The 25,898-nt window shown below is 34.6% G+C and overlaps 1 protein-coding gene across 4 annotated transcripts in view; it reads left to right on the forward strand.

Annotated features, from left to right (window-relative positions):
* The window catches only part of FOXN2 (forkhead box N2), a 66,650-nt gene that overhangs the window by 20,437 nt on the left and 20,315 nt on the right, over positions 1-25,898 (forward strand). For all 4 annotated transcript variants that reach the window (XM_045054185.1, XM_003983970.6, XM_045054184.1 and 1 more), the window contains exon 2: positions 16,290-16,840. In XM_045054185.1, coding sequence (XP_044910120.1) covers positions 16,304-16,840 — 537 coding nt within the window. In that variant the 5' untranslated portion in view covers positions 16,290-16,303. The remainder of the gene's footprint in view (positions 1-16,289; positions 16,841-25,898) is intronic.

Consider the following 25,898-nt stretch of genomic DNA (forward strand, 5'->3'; position numbering starts at 1 on the left):
AATAATCTTCAAGGAAGAGATTATTTTGAATATTTTAACTTGATAAGAATTCTGTAACAGGTTAGTAGATTCTGAAGTAGTTGGATACAAATGAATGTACTATATATGTAGATATTTATATTTATGTTTTGCTTTGATTATAGCATATTTGCCACTACTATTTTTTCATTTTGTTTTGAGAACATCATTACTAGTGAAAACTCAACTTTTTTTTTTTTTTTTTTTTTTTACTTCAGAGGTAGTGTAGTTATTATTTTTTAATTCTTTTTTTGGTGTGCAAAAATGTTAGCATCAGGCAGAGCTGTTACTAAAGGAACTTAAGAGTTTTTGGAGGCCATTAATAACAAAATACTAAAGTGTTCTAAAAGTTTACATAGTTTAGGATCTTTTAGATTATTTAAACTAGAAAGATTTGAAGAAGAGTTTTGTCATGTAGCACAGTTGGTAAAATACTGATATAACATATGAAGTGCAAGGATACAAATAGAATAAGGAAGTGAAAGTCGCAAAAGAACATGATGAAACTTATTGCAGCACTCTTCTGAGAAGTCCAGTGAGTGGTAGGAGATCCCTCTGTAATATTAGCATGTTTTTTTTTTTATTTCCAAATTTCAAAACATAAAGTATTGTTACTGATTTTGTACCCTATTTTTTTGTATTTGAAAGAGTACCATTTATAAATCTACCCTAGAAAGAAAACTAATAATAATTTAAAAAATTAACAACAGTAACAATACTTACCATCTCTGTAGCTAGTATTCATTGTGTACTTATATGTTTGTATGTTTTATATTCTTTTTTATATTTTATATATAAAATATATTCTCTTTTATATTCTTTTTATATTTTCATGTGATTTGTATCCTATGGAGTGACAGAGCTGGGATTTGAACCAAGACAGTATCTCTTCACAGCTTATGCTCTTAACTCTGCTTTACTGCCAGATGTGATTATAATATCAAGAATAATATAGTGATTTAGATTTTACTATTTTTTTAGAATATGAAATTGCTTATCCTTCACAATTTTAACTTCAGGTATGCTGCCACCTCAAGTTTTGGTTAAATATCTCCTAGTATTACATGTATTAATTCCTTTCTCAAGGAAGAAGTCTTTCATTTTACACTTGTGCCATGGTTGTTAGATTCTACGGTAAAATAGTGAACAACTATGGCAACAGAGCTGTGAATATAGTAGGAGTAAAAGAGTTTTGTTTTGTTTTGTCTTGTTTTGTTTTTGTTTTCCTTTTTAAAACTTCTTCAAAAAGGACCAGGAGAGGGTATTCTGAATACAGTGTATCTTACAGTTCTCTTTCTCTTCCTTTTATCCACATTGCTAGATGTAGAGATCTTGTAATTATAATCCAGTATAGCTAATACATTAGCTTTGGAATGTATTTAAATTCCTATATATGATTAGGTACTTCTGACATTTTACAATTTGTAATATATATATTTCCTGTTAACAGGAAGTTACTTATTTTGTATCCTCAACTATTAAACCACAAATAGACAAAAAGTGATTCTTAAATAGTTGGGGGGAAAATTACAAAGTTTATGCATTAAATTCATGCACTTTATGGTGAACTCTTTACACTTATTGATCTTACTGTGATCTTATATGAAACTGTAATAAAAATATTTTGGGGGCGCCTGGGTGGCTCAGTCAGTTGAGTGTCTGACTTTGGCTCAGGTCGTGATCTCGCAGTCAATGAGTTCGAGCCCCACGTTGGGTTCTGTGCTGACAGCTCAGAGCCTGGAACCTGCTTTGGATTCTGTCTCCCTCTCTTTGCCCCTCCCCTGCTCATGTTTTATTCTGTCTCTCAAAAATGAATAAATGTTAAAAAAAAAATTAAAAAGAATATTTTGGCTTTTTAGTCTATAGTTGACAATGGTACTATAATTCCATATTAATGATTTAGGAAATCCAAAATGCTTTGAAAACCAAAGTTTTCTCTTGGCCCATTTGGTAGCAAAACATGATGTGAACTGATGTAAGACTACTGATAGTCTTTATTTACTCTCAATGTGAATCTACATTTTGCTACAGAAATATCCACATGTTTGTTATGGGGTACTGCCTCAGACCTCACTGACACATCATACAACATATCATATTTGTGTTGTAGTTCCTTTCTAAACTCCAAAATATTCTGAATTCTCAAATATATCTGCCCTCAAGGATTTTAGATAAGAGATCGATCAGGTACAGTGTGTGTAGTACAAATGAGAACGAGGATATAGAACTAAGAAGATTAATCTAGTAACTCAAGCATAGCAAGGTGAAGCCTTTTAGCGTGGAGCAGTGTTTCTCAAATTGACTAATATGTGGATCCCTTAAAGAAAAAATTATAGATCCTATTTTAAGAATCACTGACATCATTTCCTGAAGTAGTTTTTTTTTAAATAAGTCTTTCATTTTTCCCTTTGAAAATGGTTAAAATACATTTTTATACTCTGAAATACAAGCACAGAATGAAAATTTGTAAAACTTTGGGCCCCTGGAATATATCCATCGGACACCTTGATTTGAGAAACACTGATAAAGTGGCAAATAGTCCTATGTACTTGAACAGCCCTATAAATATTCTTTACCAAGTCTGTTTATAATGATGAACCTGAATCATAGTTAAAGGGTTAAGATATCTTTCCTATATTTATTTTTATTTTATTTTTTACTTATTTTTATTTTTTAGAGAGAGAGTGTGTGTGACTAGGGGAGAGGGGCAGAGGGAGAGAGAAAGAATCCCAAGTAGGCTCCACACTCAGCACAGAGGCCAACATGGAGCTCAATCCCACAGCCATGTGATCATGACCTGAGCCAGAATCAAGAGTCAGATGATCAACCAACTGAGCTACCTAGGCACTCCATCCTGTCTTTAAAGAATATGATTTTTAAAAGGGATGAGAAGAACCACCCTCCAAAAAAAAAAAAAAAAAGTGCACAATTTTTGATAACTACCTTCCACCTCCTGGGAAATGTCTTCTACTTCTAGAAGGGAATCACTGTCACAGTGAGCAATTCTTATTGATAGAAGAGTGAGTGAGATTCTTCAAGTGTGTTGAGGCAGAAGGAATTTAAAACAGTGCTCTAAGATACAGGATAATGTAGTTTAGTGATATTGCCATCAGGAACTAATATAAACCTCTGTTTCCAACAACATGGCAAAGTAAGGTTGGGGACCTTGGCATGGCAAAATAAGGTTGGGGGCAAAGTAAGTCCAGGGGACCAGCCTTTCTGCTGACAACTTAAAATGCTGGCTAAAATGCATCGGTGCTCTGGCACAAAAGTAAAGAATTTTTAGACTGAGCACTAATTGGAAACCTAGTGAGGTAAGCTGAGTGCTGAAGTTGGCTATTGCCTTGAGGGTATTTACCAAATCAAGTGACTTTATGTTTTCTTACCCTTGTGGAAGCAAAGCCAGATCCAGCCAAGTTAAAACACCTAGGAGGAAACAGTGTTCTCCATTACTGTGGAGCCCCAAAGGGCTATACCCTCCAAATGCAAAAGTGGTCTAGGGATTCTTTCCCTTCGTGTCGTTAGAGACGACAAAGATAATTATTTTCTAGAGTGTTGATGCTAACAGGAAAATAATATCTCTACTGAAAATTTGGTAACCACAAACTAGCTATCACACGGGTTTGCAGCCTGAATGCACACTAAATCTCAAGCTAAGAATTTTAAATGATACTGTATTGTTACTATTCCCAGGAATCGGACGGAAGCAACACAAGTCATCATCATCAAAGTTGCTTTTGATGTTCTTTCTAATGAAAATGAGTAGCTTTTAATAAAAATTTACAAACCATCTAAGGAAACAAAGTGTAATATAAAATAGGCAGAATCTGGGGCGCCTGGGTGGCGCAGTCGGTTAAGCGTCCGACTTCAGTCAGGTCACGATCTCACGGTCCGTGAGTTCGAGCCCCGCGTCAGGCTCTGGGCTGACGGCTCAGAGCCTGGAGCCTGCTTCCGATTCTGTGTCTCCCTCTCTCTCTCTGCCCCTCCCCCGTTCATGCTCTGTCTCTCTCTGTCCCAAAAATAAATAAACGTTGAAAAAAAAAAATAGGCAGAATCAGACTTGTTAGTAGCTCACAGCTTGGAATTATTGGATGTAAAATATAAAATTAGTACATTTAATGTTCAATAACAGGTTAAATGAGGAAAAGAGCAAACATTTTGTAAAGAATCACTGGCTCTAGAAATAAAAATATGTAGTAATTGAAATTAAAATTCAAAAGATAGAGTAAGGAGATCCCATTGAAGAAAAATTGATACAATGAAAGATATACATCTGAAGAAATCCAGGATGCAACAGAGAGATAAGAAAATGGAAAATATAGAAGAGGTTAATAAAGGGCAAATTTTTAAGAGAAAACAGAACACCTTTAAAGGAATATCAGGTTTCAATAATAATAATGGAAGCAGAAGGCCATGAAATGATATACTCAGTTTAAATAAATCTAACAACTATGACCTAGAATTCTTAAACAAGGACAAAATAAAGACATGCTCAGATAAATAAAATATGAAAGTTCAAAAGCAGACCACTTTTTACATAAAAGGAAAATGGTCATAGCAAGTATGAGATTCAGGAAGGAATAATCAAAGAGAGTGGTAAGTATATGGGTAAATTAATAAAAATTATAAGTAATATAATTTATCAGTGTTATTGACTATAAATAATAAAAACTAGAACTAAAGTATCAGTTATTTTAGTTACTTACTAAATACCAGTTATTTTATAAACCAGGAGGAGGTGATTAAAGCTAGTATTCAAAAGATCTTTTTATTACTCAGAAGAAAATTAAAGGTGACTTTGGATTTTGGTAAGTGTTCATGGTAAAAATTTTAAGGTAACAATTTAGTAATAGAAATAAATATATAACTTCCAAACTAATAGATGGTAAAAAGTAGAACCAGGGAAAAAAATAAAGCAAAAAAAAAAAAAAAAAAAGAGAGAGAAACCTAGAGAACACTAAATAAGGTGTTAGAAGTAAATACAAGTATATCTACACCTTATATTTAAAATGTTCAGCTCTGTGGGGTTTAAAACAGACTACAAGGAAACAAAAGGAAAAAAATGTTGGAAGTAAAATGATGGAAAAAGATATACCAGGTAAATACTAGTGGAAAGAAAGCTGGCATATCATTTGAAATAGATGTTAAAACTAGTAGAATTACTAAAGGAAAAGAATCGATGTGAAATGGTAAATGTTTCATTTTTGCAAGAATAATAGCTTTAAATTTGTATGCAACTAATTAATAACTGTAACCACAAAAAAAGCTAAATTAACAGAACTACCAGGAAAAATGGAGTAATTTCACCAGCATAATGGGATATTGTAATATATCTTCCTTCGTATTTGATAAAGAAAGCAGCCCCCCACCACCCCAGTTGGTACAAATATAGAAAATTTTAACAAGTAATTAACAAGCTTAATCCAGTGGACATCTCTTTCATCTAATCACTGGAAACATCAGCCAAATCATTATAAAAATCAACCACATACTGGGCCAAACGAGTTTCAACAAATTTCAAAGGATTAGTATCCTAAAGTCCATTTAAGTTAGAAATCAGTAAGAGAAAAAAATCATATGGCAGTTAAGAAACAATCTTCTAAATAACTCATGAATGAAAGAAGAAATGTTAGTAGAATTTGAACTGCTCTTTGGGAGATGTTAGGTCATCCCTCAAGTGTGCTTGTAGCAAACACAAACCCTGAGAAATGGCCCACTTAAGACCTTTCATTCTCCACATATCCAGTAAAAATGTTCAGGGATGCCAATGCCAGATTGGTTCCCCCAACAGGAAGGATAAAATTTTTTAATAAATTATACTTGGAACAATTGTGTATCCATATGTAAAAGTTGAATAAAAATACAGAGATACATTTTGGGTGAATTGAAGACTTAAATGTGAAAGGCAAAAACTATAAAACTTTTAGAAGACAATATAGGATAAAACTTACATGAATTTAATGTAGTGAAGGAGTTCTTAAATGAGAAACTGTAACCATAAAGGAAAGGGTTAATAAATTCTACCATATTAAAGTAAGAACTTTTTCGTTTATAGACAACTAATAAATAGACTAAAAAGACAAACCATCTACTAAGGAAAGATATTTGCATCACACATAAGGATTAGTGCGCAAACAGTATAAATGAGTTAGACAATTAGTAGAAGTTTCTTACATACAGGTTTCTCTTGCTACCAAGTACAACAGTTATAAGAAAGGAAGCCAAAATGGTGTAAAGTGAAGAAGCAATTACCATTAATTTATATGGAAAAATTTTGAACATTCCTAAACCCCAAAAATAACCTCTCGTAGGCTTTTTTGATGCCTTCGGACACATACTGCCAAGGGATGCACAAAATAAATCCAGAGAAAGCACAGAAGCCCACAGGTACATTTCAAAGCTATGGCAGCTTGATGCTGAGGTGCTTAGTTCCTTCCCCTAGGGAAGCAGCTTGCCAGTACCACTCTCCATGCTGGAGGTGTGGGCCATCTCTCTAATGCACACTTCAAAACAAACACTGAATGCTGTTTTCACTTTTTGCCTTTTCCTAAAAGCGAAAGTCCTCTTTGACAGGTACTAATGTAGGTCTTTTGTAGAATCAAAGTGGTGGAATAAGAATTTTGAAAAGCGAGGAATACCTGCATATTCAGCTTCCATTATTAATCTGGGAAATGCAAATTAAAACACAAGGAGATGAAATTTCATAGTCATCAGGTTGTCAAAAAAATTTTTTAATGGGTGTATGGAGCAAACAGAGTACACCTATCTTGCTGGTAGCAATTTGTCGTGACCAGTGAAAGTTGAAGAGAAGAATATTCTGTAACCCAATAATTCTACTCAATATATTCTGCTTTTAGTTGTGTACTCCAGAAAAGTTCTTGGCAGTTGTATTCCAGGAGATGTGAACAAGGATATCCATAGCAATGCTACTTGTAATAGCCTCAAACATAAATAATTGTCCTCAAGAGTATAATAAATTTTGGTATATTCATAAAGTAGAATACCAGTCATCTGTAAAAATGAATTACTGCTGCTATAAGGTTAATGAATTTGGTGGTGGTGGGGGGAACAAGTTTCAGTACAATTAAGTTTTACATGATGTTTAAAGAACATAGAGGGCTAAAATAATATTTAGGGATCCTAACATGGTAAAACTATGAAAAAAGTTTTTGTTTGCCTAATCTGTGATACAGTCAATTAAAAACATGGACAAATGTCAAAAAAAGCTGTATGATAATAACTAACATTTTGTATTTAGGAGGTTTCTTAGTTATTTTGGGCAAAAGAGCTATCAGTATAGCACCCCTAATACCAGGGTAATACTCAAAATTCTGTACCTTAATTTCCCTTCTCTAGGCTCTGTCAAGCCTTTTCTCTCAGACCATTGTTAATACTGACCTAAAAAAAGTGCTCTCCTCTAACCTTTTGGGAAATGATCCAAGAATTCCAATATGGAGTTTTATTTTTCTTGTTCCAGAGTAGAATATCACTGTAATATTGAACATAACATGGAAACATGCAGATATCTATTAGTTATCTTTGAGAAATGCATGAACTGTACAATGTGAAAAAATTATACCTTTTAATCCTGAGCCCTCTTCTTGAGATCCTGCCATGGCCTTACACAGTGAACCTTTAGGCAGAGGTTGCAGAGTGATTGTAATGGGCTTGTTTGAACTCCACTTTTAAATTCTTCGCTAAAGATACGCAATTTTTTCCTGAAACGTAGAAGATTTGGAGTCTTAATACAAATGTGTAATTTGCAAAATTGTCTTGTACATTTATCTACTTTTTTTTTAGCAGTGTCTTTTAGGAATTGGTTTATTAGTGGATGTATTTATTATTGGGTTATGCTAGTTACAGTCCTGAGAAATTAGAGTACATTTTTCAAACCCCGCATCTTGGTCTCTTGGCCCTAAATTGCTTTTTTAATGTTTATTTATTTTTGAGAGAGAGAGAGAGAGAGCACAAGCAGGGGAGGGGCAGAGAGAGAGGGAGATAGAGAATCTGAAGCAGGCTGCAGGCTCTGAGCTGTCAGCACAGAGCCTGATGTGGGGCTCAAACCCATGATCCGTGGGATCATGACCTGAGCTGAAGTCAGACACTTAACCAACTGAGCCACCCAGACGCCCCCCTAAATGCTTTTTTGAGTGACATGTATTATGTGTAACAGCTATGTGTGGTTTGTTGAGGTATTATTTATATTAATAAAAGGAAATGTTACATCACTAGCCCAGATTTCCTTGTATTTCTTTACTTGTTCTGCTTTAAAAAGCAAACTTCCATGCTCATTATTAATGACCTGTTACTAAATGGTTTCAGTTCATTTTAAGAAGCACTTTCTCATAAAACTAGAATTATCCAAACAAAACTAAAAGCTTTTAAAAAAATGTTGGGTGTGAAATACATAGGTCTTTCTGTTGTAATATTATATACTATGAATTTGTGAAAACACTAAATATTGTGCCAATTCACCTAAAAGTGTGAAGTTTTATAATCAGAACACTAACAAAAATAAATCTTAATAAGTATGTTAGATATTTTTAAAGATATATTAAACTTACTACAAATAAACACTACAAAATAGGATTAAAAAAAAAAAAAAAGATGAAAATAGCCTGATGGAAAGGCATGCAAGGAAGGGTGGAAGCTACAGGGTTATGGAGGCCAGGGTAAAATGCATAAAAATTTGGAGAGAGGAGCTCGTTAACACTTCCAAGAAAATGCATGTGGCCAAACTGTGCTGGGAGGAAAAACATGGGTTGAATGAGAATTGTGTACAATACTGCATTCTCAGCAGTTTACAGCTTTCCACTATGTTAGCCTATTTTGGGTTCAGCTGTTATTTCTTAGTACTGCAAAATCATCGGCTTGTAAAAGATCACTTACAAACCAGTGTGATTTTCACATTGTACTAAAATCTTTCCCCTATTTACCAGTGAGCTAATTTGTTTTACAGAAAAGCTTGGCAATAGAATAGGCTGTACTGAATTTAAGAGGTAACTTCTGTTTTTGACTTGAAGCCTTTGATATGTCCATGACCTTTTTGTGATTTGATTCTTTGTGAAGTAGAAATACTATAACTAAGAATAATCTAGCACAACCTTTTCCCCTTTGAGTGTATTTTAATTTTTTAATATAAAAGTAATAAACGCATTAAAAAAACTGGAAAAAAGAAAACAATTACCGAGTTACTACTACAAACCACTGTTAGCTTTTTATGTATTTTTACTTTTTCATGTTTTTAATAAGTTTTTTGTTTTACTTCATAGCCTTCAAGAAAATCATTTTTAATGACAAAATATTAGATTGAGTAGATGTATTTCAGTGTAGCTATTTCTTTATAATAAAATGTGTAAGTTGTTTATACTTTTCTATTGTCTTTAATAGTTCTTCAGTGAACGTGTGTTTGTGTGTGTGTGTGTGTGTGTGTGTGTGTGTGTGTGTGTGTGTGTAAGAGGAGGAGGAGAGGGAGAGAATCTTTTTTTCCTATGTGGGATTATTTCACTGAAATGACTCATAAATGGAATTATTGGGTCAAAGTATGACTTTTTCATTGAAGTATAGTTGACATATAATATTAAGCTAGTTTCAGGTATACGACACGGTGATTCAAGTGATACATTATAAAATGCTCATCACAATAAGTAGATTTCAATATTATTGACTATATTCCCTGTGCTGTACTTTTCATCTCTGTGACTTATTTATTTTATAATTGGAAGTTTGTATTTTTTCATCCCTTTTACACATTTTACCCATCCCTCCCATACTCTTCCCTTTAATACTACCAATTCTTCATATTTGTGAGTCTGCTTCTCTCTTTATTGATGTTGTTTTGTTTTTTAGATTCCACATGTAAGTAAAATCATATGGTATTTGTCTTTGTCTGGCTTATTTCACTTAGTGTAATATCCTCTAGGTCCATTCATGTTGTCACGAATGGCAAGATTTCATTCCTTTTTATGGCTGAGCAATATTGCATATATATACCGTATCTTATTTATTTATTTATTTATTTATTTATTTATTTATCCATTGTATGATACTTCTATTTTTAATTTTTTGAGAAATCTCCATACTATTTTCCACTGTGGCTGTACTGATTTATATTTCATCAGTAGTTCATAAGAGTTCCCTATTCCCTTTTCTCCATGTCCTCACCAATATTTGTTATTTCTTATCTTTCTGATACTAGCCATTCTGGGTGGTATAAGGTGATACCTCATTCTGGTTCTCTCTCTCTCTCTCTCTCTCTCTCTCTCTCTCTCTCTCTCTCTCTCTCTTTTTAATGTTTATTTATTTCTGAGAGAGAGTGCACAAGCCGGGGAGGGGCAGACAGAGAGGGAGACAGAGGATCCAAAGCAGTCTCTGCCCTGACAGCAGAGAGCCTGATGTGGGGCTTGAACTCACAAACTGTGAGATCATGACCTGAGCTGAAGTCTGATGCTTAACTGACTGAGCCACCAGGTGCCCCTCTCATTCTGGTTCTGATTTGCATTTTCCTTGTGGTTAGTGATGTTGGGCATTTTTTATGTGTCTGTTGTCCATCTGTATGTCTTTGGAAAAATGTTCAGGTCATCTGCCCATTTTTAATTGGATTATTTAGGGGTTTTTTGGTGTTGAGTTGTAAGAGTTCTTTATAGATTTTGGATATTTAACCCCTTAATGTATATATCATTTGCAAATATTTTCTTCCTTTCAGTGGATTGCCTTTTCATCTTGTTTATGGTTTCCTTTGTGTGCAAAAGCTTTTTAGGTTGGTACAGTACCAGTTGTTTATTTTTGCTTCTGTTTCCCTTGCCTGAGGAGACAGATCTAGAAAAATATTGCTGTAGTTGCTGTCCAACAGATTGCTGACTTTTTCTTTTAGTTTTCTGGTTTCAGGTCTTAACATTTACGTTTTTAATCCATTTTGAGTTTATTTTTGTGAATGCTTTAAGAAAGTGGTCCAGTTTCATTCTTTTGCTTGTAGCTGTCCAGTTTCCCAGCACCCATTTGTCGAAGAGGCTGTCTTTTCCTCGTTGTTCTTGTCTCCTTTATCTTAGATTAATTGACCATATATTTGTGGGTTTATTGCTGGGTTCTCAATTCTGTTCCATTAATCTATGAATTATTGGGTCAAAGAGTATGACATTTTAAATGATTCTTGGTACACACTACCATTTAGCATTCTAAAATGCACTAGGTCCTTGCCCAAAATCATGTATTAAATATTTTTTTAAACCATTGCCAATTTGGGCAAAAGTTGATATTTTTATGTCTAATGTTTGTGCTTACTGTATACCAACCATTGTGCTACATACGTTATCATACCATATGTGTTATCAATTGCTTTGTGTTTCTTTATTGGCAAAGTTTGGTATTTTCTAATATGTTTGCTATTTATAGTTATATCTTTATTTGACTTGTGGGAAAAGATCCTTTGTCTGTTTTTGTGGTGTACTTAGTATTCTTTGTTTCTTTTTGTTTTTTTTTAACGATTTTATTCATTTTTGAGAGACAGAGAGAGACAGAGTATGAGCGGGGAAGGGGCCGAGAGAGGGAGACACAGAATCTGAAGCAGGCTCCAGGCTCCGAGCTGTCAGCACAGAGCCCGATGTGGGGCTCAAACTCATGAACTGCAAGATCATGACCTGAGCCGAAGTCAGATGCTTAACCGACTGAGCCACCCAGGCGCCCCAGGACTTAGTATTCTAAATGGATGATGTCCTGAAGTATTCTAAAAGGATAGTTCAGAAACAGCTCTTTTTCCCTCCTTGAAAATACAGTCACCGTTGAAACGTTAGGAAGAGAATGTCAACCTTGACTGACCAAAATCAGTCAGTACTTGATTTTTTAACTTTGCTTGGCTCTACAGTTTGTGTAATCTTTGACATATATTCTGTCATAATATTGCTTTACATCTTAAAGTAATGAGACTTTATTCTAAACTTTTAATTCAGAGGAATAACATATATTTGCAAACATTTGAATTAGTTTCAGAGGGGAATATATATCTTATTCTGTCAACAGTATTTGTTTTAAGTAGTACTGCTAAAAATGTAAGTTCCTTAAGAGATTGAGTGTACTCTACTAGACAAAAAACTTGAATATTGAACTTAGCCCAGTTTATGATTTTGGCTTTACTGTTTACTAGTTTTAGAACCTTAGGCAAATGGCTTACCTCACTCCCCTTTCCTTAATAGTAACAGTGAATTTCAGTTTTATGATTGTTACTAGTTACGATGTTTTCTAGCATTAAGGATTTCTTCTAAAATAAAATAATTCTTAAAATTTTTTAACATTCATTTATTTTTGAGAGACAGAGTGTGAGCGGGGGAGGGGCAGAGAGAGAGGGAGACACAGAATCTGAAGCAGGCTCCAGTCTCCGAGCTGTGAGCACAGAGCCTGATGTGGGGCTAGAACCCACGAACTGTGAGATCATAACCTGAGCTGAAGTCTTTTGCTTAACCAACTGAGCCACCCAGGCACCTGTAAAATAAATAATTCTTTTTTTTATTTAATTTATTTTTTAAATTTACATTCAAGTTAATTATCATATAGTGCAACAATGATCTCAGGAGTAGATTCCTTAATGCCCCTTACCCATTTAGCCCATCCCCTCTCCCACAACCCCTCCAGTAACCCTTTGTTTGTTCTCCATATTTAAGAGTCTCTTATATTTTGTCCCACTCCCTATTTTTATGTTATTTTGCTTCCCTTCCCTTTTGTTCATCTGTTTTGTCTCTTAAAGTCCGCATTGAGTGAAGTCATATGATATTTGTCTTTCTCTGACTAATTTCACTTAGCATAGTACCCTCTAGTTCCATCCACGTAGTTGCAAATGGTAAGATTTCATTCTTTTTGATTGCCGAGTAATACTCCATTGTATATATATGCCACATCTTCTTTACCCATTCATCTATTGATGGACATTTGGGCTCTTTCCATACTTTGACTATTGTCGATAGTGCTTCTATAAACATTGGGGTGCATGTGTCCCTTCGAAACAGCATACCTGTATCCCTTGGATAAATACCCAGTAGTGCAATTGCTGAGTCATAGGGTAGTTCTATTTTTAATTTTTTGAGGAACCTCTATAGTGTTTTCCGGAGTGGCTGCACCAGTTTGCATTCCCACCAGCAGTGCAAAAGGGATCCTCTTTCTCCGCATCCTCGCCAACATCTGTTGTTGCCTGAGTTGTTAATGTTAGCCATTCTGACAGGTGTGAGGTGGTAGCTCATTGTGGTTTTGATTTGTATTTCCCTGATGGTGAGTGATGTTGGGCATATTTTTATGTGTCGGTTGGCCATCTGGATGTCGTCTTTGGAGAAGTGTCTATTCATGTCTTTTGCCCATTTCTTCACTGGATTATTTGCTTTTTGGGTGTTGATTTTGATAAGTTCTTTATAGATTTTGGATATTAACCCTATATCTGATACGTCATTTGCAAATATCTTCTCCCATTGTGTCGATTGCCTTTTAGTTTTGCTGATTGTTTCCTTTGCTGTGCAAAAGTTTTTTATTTTGATGAGGTCCCAATAGTTCATTTTTGCTTTTGTTTCCCTTGCCTCTGGAGACATGTTGAGTAAGAAGTTGCTGTGGTTGAGGTCAAAGAGGTTTTTTCCTGCTTTCTCCTCTAGGATTTTGATGGCTTCCTGTCTTATGTTTAGGTCTTTCATCCATTTTGAGTTTATTTTTGTGTATGGTGTAAGAGAGTGGTCTAGGTTCATTTTTCTGCATGTTGCTGTCCGGTTTTCCCAGCACCACTTGCCAAAGAGACTGTCTTTATTTCATTGGATGTTCTTTCGTGCTTTGTCAAAGATTAGTTGGCCATACGTTTGTGGGTCCATTTCTGGGTTCTCTATTCTGTTCTGTTGATCTGAATATCTGTTTTTGTGTCAGTACCATACTGTCTGGATGATTACAGCTTTGTAATACAGCTTGAAGTCCGGGATTGTGATGCCTCCTGTTTTGGTTTTCTTTTTCAAGATTGCTTTGGCTATTCAGGGTCTTTTCTGGTTCCATACAAATCTTAGGATTGTTTGTTCATTCTGTGAAGAATGCTGGTGTTATTTTGATATGTATTGCATTGAATAAGTAGATTGCTTTGTTTTAACAATGTTTGTTCTTCCTAAAATAAAATAATTCTTAAAGGCAAATACAGAATAAACATATATGTTGACTATATGTTCATTTCAGTTTGAAATAATTATAATTTGAATGCCTATTCATGCTGAACATTTTGTTAAGATTCATTAGGAATACAAAAGTAAAAAAATTACATATTACAGAATTCATGGCTGAAAGGGCCATACACAGAACTGAATAGCCATGCAGAGTAAGTAGAAATTATAAAGTCCATAGCATAGTATCTGTAGTATAGTAAAATCTCAGTAAATGTTAGCTACTGATACGTGCTACTCTCTGATTTCTATATGTAAATGAAAATAAATGGAGATATAGGTGAGAGGTAAAAGAACATTGGAAATTAGTCATTCTTTTCTTTGAACGTTGAGCGCTGAGAGTTTTTTTGTTTAAGGAAGCAAGACATTCTTCAGCCATTGAATTCTCATTCACATTTTTGGAATTCTCTATGGGTAGAGAGACTTAGGTGGTAAAGTGAATAATTTGGTCAGCTACATTGGACAGAATGTCATCTGAAATATAGTGTGTGCATGTATGCACAGATGTGTGTATGTTTATGAATGTGTGGTTTGCATAATTGATTGAAATAGAAACCATATTTGTTACAGTTTGATCTTTTTGTTTTTAAAGTGTCTTAATATGTCAAGTTATAGATACAGGTGTAAGTAAGAAAGATAGGAACTTGATATGGAGAGAACAATAATGAGATTTAAGATGGATAGGATTGAGTCATTGGTATTCACAGGTGATGTGTATGCATTGATACCAGGATAATGTAGTAGTTAATTTTGGTTCAGAACTCAGTCTTTCTGGGTTTAAATTCTGTTGTTTCCATTTACTGATCAGGTAAGCTAAAACAGGATGCTTAACCTCTGAGTCATTTTCCTCATTTATAAAATTGGGTTAATAATTGTGCCTACTTTATATAGAGAGTTTAATTGATGGTTAATTGAGATATAGTTTGTGGTGTTTAGCACAACATCTGGCCCCCAAAATATTAGCTGATGCTGTTGATAATTAAGTGCTTTGAGACTACATCTATTAGTAGCTACCAGAATCCAGATAGGAGTGTTATACATATAAAATCTTTTTCATAATTCTTAGCGTAACCTGCCAGCTTTGTTCTAAGTAAAATAAAACTCTGGAGATACTTCTCTTATTTCAGTTATATAAGCGTAAGTAGATAGAATAGGAAGACATGGAAGGTTTTTCACTGAATTCGTAAGTAGGGTACTTTTATGAACCATTGAAAATGAATTAAATAGCACCTTAGGTCTATTACTTTTCTCTTTGGTCAGTTATTCTCCCATTATAAGTTTTTTGTATTGAAGTATGTTCCAAAAGCAAAACAAAAGACATTTGAGAAAATAGAAATAAAAAAGGGTAGTTTAGAAATATCTTTCTTTCTTCTCCTTGAAAATAATTACAATTCAAATTTTACTTCAAGAATGTCAGCCTTTCGGTGTCAGTACTTGATGAGATGATACAAAATTCAATTAAAAATGTTAGAATGTACAGAAGAAATAATAAATTTATAGTAAATTTAATTTTGGTGATAATGAATTTAGTGAATAAGAAATGTTATCTTTTTAGTATGATATACTATAAAAATATTAGAAACTGTTTATCTCTTTATAATAAATATTTCATATTTGAGGAAAGCGTTTATTTGGAATTATTATTTAAGCAGTGTTTTAAATTTGGTTATTTTCTGTATTGAGCCATATGTATGACTATTACAATAGGTCATAGATCCTTAAAATGCATAGATTATAAAGTCTTACAATTCAAAGAAAGTCTGCTCATTTTTAATAATAAGAAGCATTACCATTAGGCTATAACTGTGGGCTAGGGACTTTAGTAAGTATTCACAATTATTTAATTTTCTTAATGTCACTCATACATATGGTGTTTTAATACTATATTTTATTTACAGTCATTTCTAATACCATGAAATAAGCTCTGTTCCTTGTATTGTAACCTTAATGTCTTTGTTATACAAATATTGTGCTTAAATATTATGTGGTATAATTAATTGAAAAATTTCTGATTTTGGTGATATTTAAATATGTATTTTCTTTTTCCATGAGCTTAAAAATCTTAAGTATTATATTGATTGACAATTGTTTCCTTTATTGCAGAACTGTAAGAGTAAATGGGTCCAGTAATTGGAATGACTCCAGAAAAGAGAGCTGAAACTCCAGGAGCTGAAAAGGTTGCAGGATTAAGCCAGATTTACAAAATGGGAAGCTTGCCTGAAGCTGTTGATGCTGCCAGGCCTAAGGCCACTCTAGTGGACAGTGAGTCAGCAGATGATGAACTCACAAACTTGAACTGGCTTCATGAAAGTACTAATCTTCTAACAAACTTCAGCTTCGGAAGTGAGGGTCTTCCAATTGTTAGTCCATTGTATGACATAGAGGGAGATGATGTGCCATCCTTAGGACCATCTTGCTATCCGAACCCAGAAAAAAAATCAGCAACTTCAAAGCCCCCATATTCCTTTAGTCTTCTCATTTACATGGCTATTGAACACTCTCCAAATAAATGTTTGCCTGTCAAAGAAATTTATAGCTGGATTTTGGACCGCTTCCCATATTTTGCCACTGCACCAACAGGCTGGAAGAATTCTGTTCGACATAATCTCTCCCTGAATAAGTGTTTTCAGAAAGTGGAAAGAAGCCATGGCAAGGTCAGTGTTTATGAACATTGCTATATTTGGGCAGGTGGGGGAAAATTAACATAGAGACCTTAAAATATGGGGAAATTAAAGGAAGGCAAAAAATAGTCAACTCATGATTACTTCAGTTTGAGCTTAATTATATTCATTTGCTTTCATTTGAGATGTTTTTAAATTTCTTAAATATTTATATAAATCTAACAGAATTTCAGTCTACTATAGGTACATAAATCAGTTTTCTAATATTCTAATTTTCTATTCTTAGTTTCTATACTGTTCCTGTCAACTGTATCAGTATATTACTCTTAATTTATTCACTACGGCAGTCTCTGCCTTATAATTGGAATGTAGACTATTTACATTAATGTAATTGATATGGTTGGATTTAAATCTATGATCATGCTGTTTGTTTTCTATTTGCTCTGTTCTTTCCCCCCATTTTTCCTGTTTTTTTTAAGGATTGAGTATTTTTTTTTATGATTCAGTTTTATCTCTACTATTGGCTTATCAGCTATTCTTGTTTTAGGGGTGGGTTGTTACACACTTACCAGTATGTGTCTTTAATTTATCACAGTCTACCTTCAAATCATATTACCATTATACCACTTAATATCTGGCTTTTCACAGAGAAGTTGACCAATCCTGATGCTTATCTGGATTAGTTCTTTTTTCCTGGAGAAGTTTATTTAACATTTCTTATAGCATTGAATTTATAAAAATCTTTTTGTGGAAGATGGGTATTCTAGGTTAACAGGTGTGTTTGTTTTTTTGTTTTCTTTAAGTACTTTAAAGATGTTACTCTCCTATCTTCTGGCTTATATAGTTTCTGATGGGAAGTCTGCTGCCATTCTTTGTTCCTTTGTAATAGTTCTTTTCTTTTCTTTTTTTTTTTTTCATAATTTACATCCAAATTAGTTAGCACATGGTGCAACAATGATTTCAGTAGTAAATTCCTTAATACCCCTTACCCATTTAGTCCATCTCCCCTCCCACAAGGACTTTTTTCTTTATATCAGTGTTTGACTATGATGCACCTAGGTGTGGTTTTTGTTTTGTTTGGTTTTTTTTTGTATCCTGCCTTTGGTTTTTCAAAGGTTCTTGGATCTGTGATTTGTTATTGGATATTGTCATTATCAGATCTGTCATTTATTAAATTTATGAAAGTTTTGTTCATTATATCTAAATATTTCTTGTGGCTCACTTCCCACTTCTGGGCTTCCAAGTAAAAATATGTTAGACCATTTGCTCTTTCCTACCTCTTGGTTACTTTGCCCCAGTTCCTACTCTTTTCTCTCTTTGTTTCAGTTTGGATAATTTTTATCTTTCTGTAGATTCTGTCTTCCCTCTGTTGTGTTCATTCTGTCGATAAGCCTGATAAAGGACTTGTGCATATTTTTCATTTCTAGCATTGCTATTTGCCTTATTATTTTTTTTTTATTTTTTTAATTTTTTTTTTTTTTCAGAGAGAGGAAGAGACAGCACGAGTGGGGGAGGGGTGGAGAAAAAGGGAGACGCAGAATCCAAAGCAGTCTCCAGGCTCTGAGCAGTTGGCACAGAGCCCAATGCAGGGCTTGATCTCATGAACTGTGAGATCATGACCTGAACCAAAGTCCAATGCCCAACTGACTGAGCCACCCAGGTGCCCCCTTCTATTTGCCTTTTTAAAAGTAGTCTCCATCTTGGAGCACCTGGGTGGCTCAGTCAGTTAAGCAGCCAACTTGATTTTAGCTCAGGTCGTGATCTCAAAGTTCATGAGTTTGAGCTCTGTGTTGGACTGTGCACTGATACTATGGAGCCTGCTTGGGATTCTCTCTCTCTCTCTCTCTCTCTCTCTCTCTCTCTCTCTCTCTGCCCCTATGCTGCTTGTGCTATCTGAAAAATAAATAAGCATTTAAAAAATAACAATAAAATTAGTCTCCATCTTTCTGCTAAAATTTCCCACTAGATCCATAAACATATTAATTATAGATATGGTGTCTGTCTGATAACTTCATTATCTCATCCATCTCTGTGTTTGGTTTTGTTGAGTGTTTTATCTCCTGTTTCTGTGTGTGTTTCCTAATTTTGGATTAAATGTCAAACATTATTTATAAAAGAATGGTAGAGACTGAGGCAAATAATGTTTATATTCAGAAATAGACATGCCTCTACTTTTGTCTGTTAGTGTGAAACAGGCGTTGGTCAATCTTTGTAAATAATTGGGCTGGGTTTGGGTTTTGTGGTTGTCATAATTACCTTCAGAATACCACAGGCTTCAAATTCATGTAGAAATGGACTGCTAATACTTTGTGCTTAGTGAAAGTCCTGGAGTGTTAGATGATGTTCCTTAGCATTTTTGCTCTACCTTCATCTTTCAGCTTGTGATACGTTTGGGGGCAGGAGGAGAGTTAGTTATTTCTGTCTGTGCTCTTTTCCCTCCCATAACAATTGCTTGTTACTTGGTATGAGGCTCTTGGGGTGGGAACATGAGTTTCTTGATTCTTCTGTTCTAGTTTTAGTATTAAGCAGGCTCTTATGCCTGTCTCAAAAGTAGGACTTTGCTTGCCTCCCCTGGGAGCAGACAGTCTCTCCCATCTACTCAGAGAAGAGTCTAGGGCTGCACTTATCAGTAGCCAGTTATCTACATGTGGCTAGTGGTTGGCATATTGGACAGTACAGATATATGATATTTCTGTCACTGTAGAAAGTCCTATTGGATAGCACTGTTCAGAGCTCAGGCCAATTTCTTGCTCATTCCTATCATGGTAAATAAACTCTGCCTACTATCAGTGGACGGTCCTGGGTATAAGTGAGTGACCATTTCCTTTCTCAGTGGAAGTATATCTCTGCTTTGTATCATCTGGGCATGAGCAGTTTTCCTGCCCATTACCTAATGACACATGGCCATTGCCTAGTGTCAGTAAAGTGTGAGGATAGCTGAGTTTTGTATTTCTCTCCCAGCAGCAGTCATCCTTTGTCTGGGACTGGGATGAAAAGGGTGTTTTGCCTCTCTCTTAGTGGCAGGCAGCTTTGGCTTCATAGTGGAGTTCTGTCCAGTTTTTGTGCCTGTCCCACAGTGACACCTCATCTCATCTTGTGCTCATTTAGGGCCTGGAACATGGATGAGCTTTGCCTGATATTCTTGCTCCAGGCTTAAACCTTAGTATGTTCTGCACATCCCATCATCATCTCCAAGGGTATTTCTCACTGCCTCCAGTCTTCCTCTGGAGCACTGGATGGAGACTCATAGAAAAATTCTGGCGAGTAGATATCCCAGGATGCTCAGTTATCTTGCTAGCTCATTCTTGGCTTTTAAGAATTTGTTAAAATCAGGGTGCCTGAATGGCTCAGTTGGTTAAGCGTCCAACTCTTGTCAAAAAGAATTTGTTAAAATCGGGGTGCCTGAATGGCTCAGTTGGTTAAGCATCCATCTCGGGTCATGATATCACAGTTCATTAGATCAAGCCCTGCATCAGGCTCCATGCTGTACATACAGAACCTGCTTGGGTGTCTGTCTGTCTGTCTGTCTGTCTCTCTCTCTCTCTCTCTCTCTCTCTCTCTTCCCCTCCCCTGCTCTCTCACACTGTCTCTTTCTCTCTTTCTCAAAATAAAAATTTTTTTTAAAAAAAGAATTTGTTAAAATTTGAGTAGTTTTATTTTTTAACCTTATTTTATGACCACCACTTTATTTGTGCTCTCCCAAAGATAAAACATTGCATATGTTCAATCTCTCCTCATAGGACTTTGTCATACTTTAGAGTTCAGTTCTTTCACTTGTCTTGTACCCTTAGTTTCCTGTTGATCCTGGTGTCATTAGTCCATGAGTAGCAAGTCATCAGGACACATCATCATCTTACAGCTAACTTAAAGGAGGTTGTATTAGTTATCTTTTGTAACATGTTGCTATCTAACACATCTACATATGGAATATTTATGAAGACCAACTATGTGTTAGGCCATTGAAAAAGCTTCAGTAATTTCAAAGGATCAATCTCTGTCATAGAGAACCCCAAATGAGCCCTACCTTCCAGTATTCATGCCCTGGTAGAGTTCCTGCCAATAATGAATAGGGCTGAGTTGTGTAACTAAGAGGATATTGTGGAAATGCTGGAGCATGCCTTTTGAGGCTAGGTCATAAATGCCACTATGGCTTCCATCTTGCGCTCTTGGATAACAAGCTGTGGGGGAACCCAGCTGCCATATCATAAGAACATTTAAGCAGCCTCTTGCCAACAGCCATGTGAGTGAGCCATCTTGGAGGCAAATTCCCCCAGTTCTCAGTCAAACTTTCCTTTCAGATGACTAAAAGTTTTAGAAATGTTGGATATGTTCATTCCAACGTGCATTGTTAGATTTTATTTTGAATTGTATCACTTAATTATTTACTAGTTTTAGACCTATTGTGTTTATACTTATGGTGGGACATAAGAGGGGAAATGTCTACTTGGTACTTAGAAGTATGGTACAGGAATAGTGGTAATGTGGGATTGAAGCTCTAAGTTTTGAAGTCATCAGCAGCAATGATTTTCAATAGAAAAATCTAGGAAAAGTGTGTTGTAATGGAATCTAAAGAGGTTAAGTTTAAGTGTGAATGAGCAACAATATCAAATGTTGCAAAAACTTGAAAATGATTGCTAAGATGTGATTGAGACAAGTAGCAGCCAACAGATTAGGATTCAAAATATGGCGTGCTGGTAAATGTTGAAGGATTGAGTAGGTGGGGATGTAGGTTCTCTAAATTTTCATGGTATAAATATTTCCATCATGGCCAGTTTCAAGCTACCAGTATTATGTCATTAAATGTGATGTTGATGGGAGATGTTTACAGTGAGCAGCACACCGCTATGTGTAACAAACTCATCTAATTCAATAAGAAAAAGAAAACTAATAGGAAAATGGACAAGAATATGAACAGGCAATTAACAGAGGAGGAAATATAAATGGTCAATAAGCAGGCAAAGATATTCATCCTCACAAGTTGTCAGGGACATACAAACTAAAATAACCCCAAAAGTAATTTATACCCATTAGAATGCAAAAATTTTAAACATTTGGTAATATCAAATTAGATAAGGATAGGGGAAACAATAATATTTTCACACTACTGATATGAGTATAAATGAGTATGACCATTTTCGTGGGCAAGTTGACTACAGTTATTAAAATTAGAAATGTGCATATATTTTGATGTAGTGGATTAGATTCTGATTTCTTCCCTAGAGTAACATTCATACTTGCATTCAAGGAGATGTATATGATATTCACTATGGTATTGTTTGTAATAAAAGTTGCAAAATAATATGTCCAGTGTGATTTGATTTGTGGTAGTGATCAAGAGGGACTTGTTCTTGACCATAATTTGTAAATGTGTGTGTTATTTACATAATTAACCTGAACATTTTTGAGTGCTCAGAGAAAGAAAGAAAGAAGAGTATTACAGAGTACAAGGAGAGTGTGACAAAGAGAAATAAATCATCTTATGAGATAATAAAGAATATGAGGATAAATAGAGAAATTGTAATATATTGGGACAAAAATTAGCAAGCTGTCACAACTGAGGTCAGGGTGAGAGGAGAGAAAGGCAGGTGATGGTCTTCTCAAAAATCAGTAGCCTGCTTAAATGTCTGAAATTTGGACAGAAAGTGTGATACATTCAAGTAGGATTGGGAATGCTTGTGGATTTTTTTTTTTTTATGTATGAAATACTTCTTGAATTAGTGTTTCAAAATGACTGTGTTTCTCTTGTAATATGCAGAAGGCAAGTAAATTATACTTACTTCCAGTAAATGTTGGAATTGAATTTGGCGACCTTGACAGCACTTTTCTGATGATTATCTCTTATCTATAGATGATAATCTCAGAAAAAAGGCAAGATGGCAAGGTCTGGGTCAAACTATAAAGTGGAAATGATACTCAACCAGCTGGATAGCTGCTGATTAGCTTTCCTTCACTGTCATCCATACCATAGTTACTGCTCTCATTAGAGAGGTCTAAAAATCTTGGCTTGGTATTTATCTGCCTCAGTATTTATAAAAGTTAAACGTGATACATTTTTTTTTGCTTGGGTTTAGGTTTCATGTTTTAAATATTTAAATATCTAGGTCTTATATCTACTTTCCTAAATTTTTATAAAGCCAAACTAAAATACTGTAACTGGAATTTTAGCTGGGAAACATGAAGTTAGAAATTTTGCCTGGTTTAGTACAATTTTAGTCTGTAGATTTGCATAGTGATGACTCCCTTCAATAGCTGAATTCCAGGAAAGAAGTCATGCCAACCACTATAAAAGTTCATACTAGAAGCTATAAACAAGAGTTATGAATGCCCTTTTTAATTAGTTAATTCTTTTTAATTCTTTTTTTCTTTTTTACCACAGAAAAGGTAGTTGAGGGGAGTCTATTAAAATGCACAGGGCAAGTACATAAAAACATTTCAGAAATAGTGAACATTGCCTTTTCTCCCAAACTCTTCATTACAACTAACATTTAGATCTTTTTGAAGTTCATTTCTTAGTATTTTCCTTATGTCTTCAGCACCTTCAGTGGTTCTTTAACAAGTAAGTCCAGACGCCTTAGAGTTCCACAATGCAAAATAGTAAATGAGAGAATGCACATTTCCTGTTTCCATTGCACAGAAGATTTATTTTGTTATAGGCAAATTTAGTTTAAAATAATACTTAACATCTGAAACTCTTTATTATTTGTGTTCTGTCTTCTAAGCACAGTAATAAAAGGGCAAGGTTTTTAAGTAAGAGTTTAAAATAAATTTTTCTTTCCTGAAGATCTTAAAACATAATGTTAGCAAATACATAGTTTTATCTCTTGTTACTGATAGTTTGTGAACAGACCCAGTGAAAGGAAATGCTGCCATGGTAACATAAACCAGACTGTTATTTGGAGACCTTACTCAAGATACTTAACTGCCCTGAACTGCAGGTTTTCAGTACCAGTTCTTCCAATTTACTATTTCAAGGAAATAGCAATTCTGCTATGTTCAAAACAATTTGTAATTCTCACGATTGAATTTGAAAAGTAGATTATTGAACAAAACAGTTTCTAAGAGTGTAATCTCAGGAATACCAAGATAGAACATGACTAACATTCTTAACATGATTGTCTTAGTCAATATATGAAAAATAATCCAGACATATCTTTTCTATATGAAACTGAAGTGGGTTGGGGCAAAGGATGTTGTGGGTGCTAATGTTTTAAAGTTTTATTTCCCTATCATTGAAACATATTTATAATTTGGGCCAAGTGACTGAAAATATATTTAATTTAAGAAATTTTGTCACTTAATCCAAAAATACATATATAAAATTTGACTTCCTTTGAAAAACAAATCAAGATTTCAAATACTTAATGTATAGTCCATGTGGTATTTTGCTGCTGACGACCAGGAAAAGTTTCATCTAATAGTATGGTATGTTTCTTTCTGTATTACAGTATGGTATGACACCCATGGTTTTTCTTTTCCTATACATCTGGGTTGCTAGGATGTTAAAAACTGCCTAACACTCATAGTTTTTCTAAGACAAGAGCTATTTTCCCTTCTAAATTTAGTTTATTCCTTGTTCTTTACTACCTTTACTGTCTTACTCAGAACTAATTGATTTTTGTTCTTATTGTTGATTTTTTTAACTCCCTCTTAGAGGAATATACTGTTACTAAACCATATAAACTCTTACTTTATGCCAATTTCAGAATAACCCCTAGAAATAAGTATTCACTTATTTTCCAGCTCTGTGTCACATATAAATTACCTTATTCGAATCTCCTCACAACTCAGTAAAGTGGCCTGGTTTTTTATTTTATGAATAAAATATGAGTAAGACGACTGACTCTTAGAGATTAAATGTTTTGTCCAATATCACATTGCCAATCAATAAGCAATGATTAAGACCTTACTATTTATATCTGTGGAACAGTGTTCTTATGCCATTCTACTCTAATAATTATGACATGATGTTCAGAAGATAAAAGAGCCTCAGTAATAGAATATTATCTTGACAAAGAATTTGGGACATGGAAACACTCTGGAATTCATCATGTAAAATCTTCAGCAATCATAACAGCTTCTATCATATAGGATTTTGTATAAACAAAAAGGAGACAGGGGACTAGAACACGCATAAATTTTATTGTCCAAGTAATTGTTAATTTAATTATGAAGTGTAATTCAAATTTTAACAAAGGGCTTTTGAAATAGAAAGGTATAATATGAAAAAAAATTTAACAGTTTGAAACTCACTAATCTTATGAGTTCTAAGGAAGTTTTGAACGTCACATGGTGGAAGAAGAGAAGATTATATACCTTATGGTTGATTTTCAACACTTGTAGAGAAAAAATCTTCAAAAATATTTGTTAAAATTTAATGCCAATATCTAGTAGAATAGAAACAGAAAAACAAACTTGCATGCTATTAGACTAGAGGAAACAGGAACAGTTTTTAAAACTACAAAGAGAGTGGTGTCTGGGTGGCTCTGTTGGTTAAGCATCCAACCACCACTCAGGTCATGATCTCGCAGTCCGTGAGTTCAAGCCCTGCGCTGCGCTCTGTGCTGACAGCTCAGAGCCTGGAGTCTGCTTTGGATTCTGTGTCTCCCTCTCTCTCTGCCCCTCCCCTACTCACGCTCTGTCTCTCTCTCAAAAATAATAAACATTTAAAAAAAAATTTAAAACACTACAAAGAAAATGAACATATATCAATAGCAGTAGCCAATGTTTAATGAGTACTTATTGTCTGACAGTGTTCTAAGCACTTTATGTGAATTAACTCTTACAGTAATTCTTGAAATAGGTACTATGTTTTATATAGTTATATTTTGAACATAGACATTTTTCTGAAGATTACACAGCTCTTAAGTGACAAAACCAGGATTCCAAAGGAGGCAAAATGGTTCCAAGGCTTACACTCTTAACCACTGTACAAGTAGTTTTTAGCTCTGAGGAAGTGGGATGAGATTGAATTTGGATCTTCTTCTTGCATGGCTGTGGAGTTTTGTGTAAAGGCTATGTGTGGATGCGGTACATGTGTATGGATATATTTATCATCTAGCTGCTGTTCAGGATGTGCAGTTAGGGATGTTCA

The sequence above is a fragment of the Felis catus genome, chromosome A3 (assembly GCF_018350175.1).
Source record: "Felis catus isolate Fca126 chromosome A3, F.catus_Fca126_mat1.0, whole genome shotgun sequence".
In the NCBI taxonomy this organism is placed as follows: domain Eukaryota; kingdom Metazoa; phylum Chordata; class Mammalia; order Carnivora; family Felidae; genus Felis; species Felis catus.